This window comes from Akebia trifoliata, chromosome 11 (genome assembly GCF_017979445.1).
Source record: "Akebia trifoliata isolate Shusen 1 chromosome 11, ASM1797944v1, whole genome shotgun sequence".
Classification (NCBI taxonomy): domain Eukaryota; kingdom Viridiplantae; phylum Streptophyta; class Magnoliopsida; order Ranunculales; family Lardizabalaceae; genus Akebia; species Akebia trifoliata.
Genome location: NC_141385.1, coordinates 41,750,315 through 41,758,437, shown reverse-complemented (window position 1 = coordinate 41,758,437; position 8,123 = coordinate 41,750,315). Strand labels below are relative to the sequence as shown.

General features: G+C 35.0%; 1 protein-coding gene across 1 annotated transcript; it reads right to left on the bottom strand.

Annotated features, from left to right (window-relative positions):
- Positions 1 to 233: 233 nt before the first annotated feature.
- LOC147391746 (long-chain-alcohol oxidase FAO4A-like) lies at positions 234 to 6,103 on the bottom strand. Its single transcript, XM_086459289.1, has 3 exons — positions 5,712 to 6,103; positions 4,253 to 4,522; positions 234 to 2,380 (listed from the first exon to the last, which is right to left on the bottom strand). Exons 1-3 carry the CDS (start codon positions 5,949 to 5,951, stop codon positions 560 to 562), a joined length of 2,331 nt encoding a protein of 776 aa, XP_086315415.1. The 5' UTR covers positions 5,952 to 6,103; the 3' UTR covers positions 234 to 559.
- Positions 6,104 to 8,123: the final 2,020 nt, after the last annotated feature.

Sequence of the window (8,123 nt, the reverse complement as noted above, 5' to 3'; positions counted from 1 at the left end):
TGAAATTGAAACTGCTCTTATAACTTCTTGTTCAGCCTTCCCGAACACTTTCACCTCAACCAATTATGGATTAGTGGCTGATTTTTTGAGGAGTCTGAATCTGACTTATAGTTAAAAAGAAGAATTAACATGATCCAATCAATCAAACCGTGTGATTTATGTAAACCCACACATAACATGAACATTATAACAACACCATTAATGTTTAGAAATTTTAAAAACTGAGGCATTTTGTAAATAGATAACCAACATCATATAGTTTGACTTCATATATATGAGAACTGAAGCATTTGTCTCTCTTCAGAATTACAACCTCCACACTCCCATATGTTTGTTTATTTGGCAAGAAATGACATTTTTACAATTAAGAGGCATATAATATTTCGTATCACAACTAAAGAAACATGGTTATTATTAGATAGACGATATACTTTTACGGACTAAAACTCGGTTTCAAGAAACATTGTAGACAAACGAGATTTTGGATTTTGGAAATCAATTTCCATAATCTGATTCTAACAATCCAAAATTAGAATCTAGAAACGCCGTTGTTAGTTTGCTAAATTATTCCTTTGAGGAATTCAAGAACGGATTGGGCAGTACAATAAGATATGGCTTGAACAGTGACCATTGGATTCACTCCAAGTGCAGTAGGAAAGACACTAGAATCCGCTATGAACAATCCCTCAACCTCCCATGTCTCCCCTCTCTGATTTACGACTGATTTCTTTGGATCAACACCCATCCTACAACTCCCCATCTGATGTGCAGAGGAAATTGGGGTGGATAGGTCCCTCAATGCTCTCTTACTTGCCTCATCTATGAACCTTTCAAGTTCATCCAAACTCGCACATTTTACGTTTAATCTAGGCCCTTCAAAGTGATGTGTTCCTATCTCCTCGGCTCCTGCAGCTGCCAATATCCTAAGAGCCTTCTCCAATCCCATCTTTAAATTTTTTTTGTCGACTCTATCCAATTTATATGTCAATGAGTAGGGGAAGTTGGGAACCTCACCTGACCCTTTGTCCCTTGCCAAAGCAAATATATGAGCAGTTCGCGAAAATCTACTCATCCTTCCTTTGAAATCAATTCCGGAAACCCATGGTGTCATTGCTGAAAACATGCCAGGATGCATTATTGGTGTTTGTATCATAGCACCATAACCCGAGGTCTCAAAATTTGCGATGACTGTCGACATTACGGTCATTATGCCACCCATGTAGCTCTTCTTCTTTCCATCAGGCCATGCTGAAGAGGACTCAGGGAAGTATCCCCACGCCAAAATGGTTGGATGGATATGTAGATGTTTTCCAATATTTGGATTTCTCAATCCACTTCTCTTTAGTAAAGGCGGTGTGCTTAGTGCACCACATGAAACAACAGTCACCTTCGACTTGATTACATGGATCTCCTTCTTCCCATCCTTGCTTTCGAATTCAAAAACAACCCCAATTGCTTTGTTTCTAAATCCTACACGTTCATCGTGTAGGACATTTAAGGCCTTGCATCTAGGGAGAATTACACCATTTCCGGAATTTGTCAAGTCCATGAGCCATGTCTCTTGTGTACTCTTCTTTCGTCCATCCTTGCAACCAAAATTACACCACCCGCAATAATGATCTGATGGAGAATTGCGTGGAATATCAATCACCGGATAACCCAATTCCAAGCAACCTCTTCGCAATACCTCATTGTTGAAACCCTCTTCGTGGATCTCTGATTGAATTCCCATCTTTCCACAAACGATATCCATTGCCTCCTTATAGGCCGGTCGATTGAATAAATCAAGTCCATATTCCGTGGACCATTCATTGATCACATGGGTGGGAGTTCGGATTGAAGCTGACCAATTGATGGTGGACCCACCACCAACCGTTGAACCAGCAAGGACGACTACAGCCAGGTCATCGGTCGTGAGCAATCCTGAATCCTCATACATTTGATCCATAGATGGGCCTTCAAGAAGAGAGAGATTGTGTCTTGCGTAGTAATCACCCTTCTCTAAAACTACTACTTTGTGGCCAGCATTGGCGAGGACACCAGCAACCAAACCACCTCCTGACCCTGACCCAATGACAACCACATCACAATGGATGGTTAAAGAAGACGATAAAGCCGTTGATAAGGTCTTTGTTAGTCGTCGATCAGGGCTAGTGGATACTGAGAATCCGGCTTTTTGAAGGGATTTTAAGAGCATTGATCTTGGGATATCCATATCAATGATAGCTTTGTAAAGAGGTCCAAACTGCTCTTCAGCTTCTTGTTCATCTCCTCCTTCCTTTTTCAGTTGCATGGTTTGCTCATTTTGGTATACGAAATCTGGGTCCGGTCCAGAATAACCGAGAGCTTTCCATGATGGGTTCACATTCTTCTCATCTGCCTGCATTTATTGAATGTATGTTATAAGATCAAACTAGAAAATGTAGAATGTATAACTCGCGCGCACACACACACTACATGAAGCCTATTGCCTTATTTTGGATTACTGTCCTGGTTTTAAAAATGACTACTTAATTAAATGAAAAAGTAAATCATATTTTATGAAAATCAGTGTTTGTGAAACAAGAAAGTGGTCCTAGAGGTATAATAGGAACCACTTGGCAGGGAGTCCATCTGATGCATCAGCTTTCGTTTATTCAAATCATATTACATAGTATATATTATTTTAAAAAGGATAGCAATATAGTAAACAATTATATATAAATACTTAGAGGCATAATTTAATTAAAATTCCTAGAGATGATTAACAGCCTAAAGTTTTAAATTTAAGTCCAACTTTTAATTAATAATGTAAAAAAGAGAAAGGAGGAAGAGGGGATGAGAGAGATAGATAGGAGAGATGTCCAAGTATGGCTTGTCCCGTGGGGTTACAAAGCTCAATCTCTTACAGGTAGTAAAAGAATTTTTATGGATTTCTATGTATATTTGCTTGAAAATTTTGTACAAATTAAAGAACGCAAGAATAAAATATTACACAATGAAAGTAAAAAAACAACCCAAAAAAAAAAAAAAAAAATTGGAAATGATGTAAATAGTGGAAATACTTCAATCAAATTCTCTTCCTCCACCATTCTTGTAATTTTCCTTATTAACGAGAAAAACAATCAAACAAACAAACAAACAAACAAACAAAAAAATTCCATTCCTTGACCTCCAAATTCTTATAAACAAGAATCCATCTTCCTGACTCCAAATTCATAAGCTCGCAAATTGTAGAATTTATTCCCGCACATTTACTTATAACAAAAAAACAAAAAAAGATAATTCATTAGGTGCTCAAGGAGTTGGGGTAACCATTCCTTCTATTTCGTCGTTACAGCCGCCCTTTATAGAAAATCTATGCATAGTTTTGAAATTCATTACACTTCCTAATGTAACAAAATGTACAAGGCTATCCGTAGATAAATTTCATTTTCTAAAAAAAAAAATTTAAAAACCGAGAAAATCACTTACATTGGATTTAGATATTCAACAATTTTTCTTTTTTATCTCTAATAATCTCTTAATTCAATTGATACATATGGATTCTTGCTAAAGACTTACCATTATTCAAGTCGATCACTAATTACTCAACATACATTGTTGATCACTTATCAATAACCCTTTTGAGACCCACTTAAGTGCAATAAACATAATTATGGATAATGCTAACGTCGAAGACCTCATGGGGATGTTAGTATTTTTCATTACATTCACTTTCTAATAATATTCTTCTCCATTTTGTCTTTTAGCAAAATATATATATATATATATAATATATATATATATATATATATATATATATATATATATATAGATATATATATATATATATATATATATATATATATATGAGTATGACGGTCTTTTACCTAATAATACTTATTTTTTACATAATAAATATTAAGGGCATTTTAATTTTTAAATTTAAATATTTTCTTTATCGTAAATGCTTTGACAATTAATCCTAACAACACTTCTATAAATATGTTTATAAGATTATTTTTATATTTAGAACAATGTAATTGTACAAAGATCAACATACGCTTTTTCACAAAAAGAACAAAATATGCAGGGGTATTATTAGAAATTGAATGTAATAAAAAATACTAACGTACCCATGGAATCTTGAATGTTAGCATTGCCCAATAATTATATATCATTATATCTACTTAATTAGCAATAAAGTACAGGTGTTCTATTATATTCATGCATGTATACTTCTTATGATAGAACATGTAAGAGTGGGTGATTCAGTTTCATTATCTCTTACCAGGGTGAAGAACATAACAAGGATGATATATTTGAGGCTCTTAAAGAGCATCTTTAAGTGGTTGAAGGAACTTGACGACCATGACATGACTATCTCTTCTCTCTTCTTTTGTGAAACCTGTGAGAACTTTTGAAAGTAAGGAAATCGGGTCGAGAGGCTCGCCCTCCCGCACAGTATGAACGTCCCGAACCATGTTGACAAAAACCAAAACACCAAACGAAGCTGACCCAAACTCGGATGATTCAGTCTCCCCGACACATAACCTCCAAACTACAGTTATACACAATTCAAGTTATTACATACAAAAATAATTAGAATCGTGATAATCTGACTACCCGGCGTGGCAAAATCAATCGATTACCCTGACGTGACAAGTTCAGGAACTGTAGATAAGCACTCCTCGGGATACACTGCTGCACTTACCCATAAAAAAGTGTATCTCGAGGGAACCATGTATCCCGAAGAGTACAGATCTATGGTTCCCAAACTTGTCATGTCAGATAGTCGATTGAGTTTGCCTCGTGGGGTAGTCAGATTATCACGACTTAAATAATTAAAGGGAAAAAATGGTGTTCTTAGGGTCTGTTTGATTGGAAGGAATTCATTTTCAAGGGATTATGACTTCATGGGAAATTGAATTCCACCATTTGATTGAATGTAGGAAAATATAAAAAGAGTTTTTTTTTTTTCTTTTTATAACATATTTTTAAAAATTGTTGAGTCAACTACAAATTAACTCGGCCGAGTAGGCTTACTAATTGGATTTCCATGTAAATCGGTGCCAAAATATGATGGAACCAACTAATCGAGTCCACTTGGCAAATCATCAAGTAAATTCAATCAAGTCAGGTTGAAAATGCACCTAGTTAGATCAAAGGCTCGACCGAGTTATTTGGCTATACATAATATTCTTCTGTAGAACAAAAATTAACTATTTCATTTATTTTAAAATATTAGAAATTATTTTAAATATTTATGAATATGGTATATATTCTTGGATCCATGTGAGTCGGTTAACGAGTTTCAACTGGACTCGACTTAGTTGATTCGAGTTTTTTTCTTTTTAAAACTATATAATTTTAAGTTGTTGGGGTAATGTTAATCATTAGAGAATAACATTAAAAAGTTGGAAAATCATTTTGTCTGGTAGTAGGTGAAGGAAATGCAATTTCCCTCTGGGGTGGAAAATTACTTTAGACAGGAAATTGAATTTACAGGAAAAAATAAACAATCAAATTCAAAAGCATAAAAGTTGCATTTTCAAGAAAATTCATTTTCATGTCCATTATTTTACAATTTTGTTAGGCATTTTTTTTTTTTTTGAAAGGTGAGCAGGATTAAGGTAGACCCAAACCAGCATAAGAAGGGGTTTGAACCTAAGACCTTACGAACAACCTCTACAAGGTCTTACCACTGAGCTAAGTAGTTCTTCTTACAATTTGTTAGTGTTCCTACTTACATGGTCTGGGACATCGATCATGGACGCTGAAGTTCGATAGAATGTACGAAGATCATCATTTCCACCAGTGCCATTGTCCTCGCTTATGTCAATGATTGGCACAAAAGTGTCGCATAGAGCTGTGAGAGAGTCCATCTGACGAGGTGATAGGGTGTTGGGGTAAGGTTTTCTTCCTCCTCTTAGAAGCTTGTGGCCCATGATCCCATGAGTCCCATCATTTTCGGTACGACTGTGATCCATGGAATCAATATTTGAGCTGAAGACCAAATTAGAGGGAAAGGAGTGAGGGAGGAGAGTTGGTTTAGATTAGAAGAGTTGGTTTAGATTACAAGGCTGAAGCTGCAGGAAGAAAGCCTTTTTTTTTTTTTCCTTTGTAGGGTGCAGTTAAGCTACCCACAACTCCCTAATTTATTGTCACCTGTAAGCATTAAATTATCAAGTTATTTGGGAACAACTCTTTCTATCTTTGTAAAAATAAAAATAAAAATTATTGATAATTTGACTCCCCCATGTGGCATAGTCAAAATACTCTTCTAACGTGGCATGTGCTAGAACCATAGATTTTATGCTTTGGGATACATATTCTCATAAATATGTAGAGTTATGTATCGTGAGAAAAAAAGATCTATAATATTTTGAGTATGCCATGCGGGGGAGTCAGAAAATCATTATTAAAAAAAATTTATGATAATCTGATTACCCCATGTGGCACATTCAATCGATTCTCCTATCATGACAAGTTCAAGAGTTATAGATCTGTATGACTCGAATACACGATTTCCTTGAGATACACATTTTTATGTGAAAGTACAATTTTGTATCTCGAGATGTACAAATCCACGATTGTTAAACTTGTCACATCAGGAGAGTCGATTCAGTGTGCCACAGTCAAATTATCATGATTCCAAGAAAAAAAAAGTACTAATTATTTTCAAAATGTTAATTTCCTTTTTAAAAAATCTTCACTCGATCAATACTTGGCTGACATGACACCGACGGAAAACTATAAATGGTACACAACTACACATCGTCCTAACAAATGTGCAGTTATGCATCCCAAAGAAAAAGATATAAGATTTCATGCTGATGCCACGTTCACCTATCCATGGAGTAAGTGAAAGAGTTTCAAGTTAGGAAACCATCATATTTATTTCCATATTTTCAAGAGGAGGAAACTGTGCCACATCATCCAGGTACCCATATCAATACCAAATAGTTGGCAGATTTAAATCCCAGACCCTTAAATGATTGTCGGGTTGTGGTGTCCTTCTAGACTATTTTTGTACTTTGAGTGTGCCATGAAAAGTTGAAGAGTCAAAAAACTGTACGACTTTGATGAGAAGGCTTACGAGGTATGTAGAGTAACATCAGTCACTAAAACCATCTTGTGTCCAATTCTTTGGTGATTTATATAAGAATTGTGATTTATACCTAATATCAGGAGTTCAGTTAAAAATTATTTCGGGGGTATTAGTAACGAATTTTTTTCTGCAATTGTCACCTATACAATAACATATAAATTCTTATAGTTTTTAAAAAATTCTTATAGGGACAAATGCGTAATTACCCCCACTATAAATCCACCCCTAAATCCAACCTTAGTGACCAAAGCGTAAAGTGGTTGTGAGTGTTAAGTTCAAAACTATTTTAAGGTGTGAAGGTTACTTTGAAATATGAATCAAGATAAAGGTACCCGGTTCCTATAAAATAGTAACAATGTCTATGTTACATATTTTAGTATGATTTTAAAACACATTGAGCTCCTAATCAAACTATTTTCTACATTGCACGCAGTTTGATGTGTTTGATTTTGATCTCCAATCAAAATATGCCATGTAGACATCGTATGTTGTTATAGGAACAAGACACCGCTCTGAATCACAATTCTTGAAATATTATCTTTGTTTCACGTACTTCGTCTCTATTTACTGCCTCTTAACAAAGAAAAAAAAACCCTCTCTTTTACGATGTTTAAAAAATGATTACATTAAAAAGAATAAAGCTATTTTAATTAATTACCTATAAAAAAGATATTCATGACTCTATTGTAGTCCATAATTTAATTATATTTTTGCTTTTGGCATGCCCTAGCCTGCATTTCTTACCAAGTTACCATTAATTATGTGATTTGACTTACATAATCAATACTACTTTACAGTTTATTCAGAATCTCTGGGTGCAACTTGGTTCAGGTTGGTTCGGTTTAAAGTAAAATCAAAACCGAACCGACCAAGATCAGTTCCATTCTATGAGAACCAAAATCGAATCGAATTAGTCTAGAACCGAACCAATCCAAACCGACCTTAATTCGGTTTGGTCCGGTTCGGTTCCATGGATTGCCAAGAACAGAAATTCTCTCATATGTTAGCTTATTTTGAAACTTAAGAGAGAGAGAGAGAGAAATATGACCTG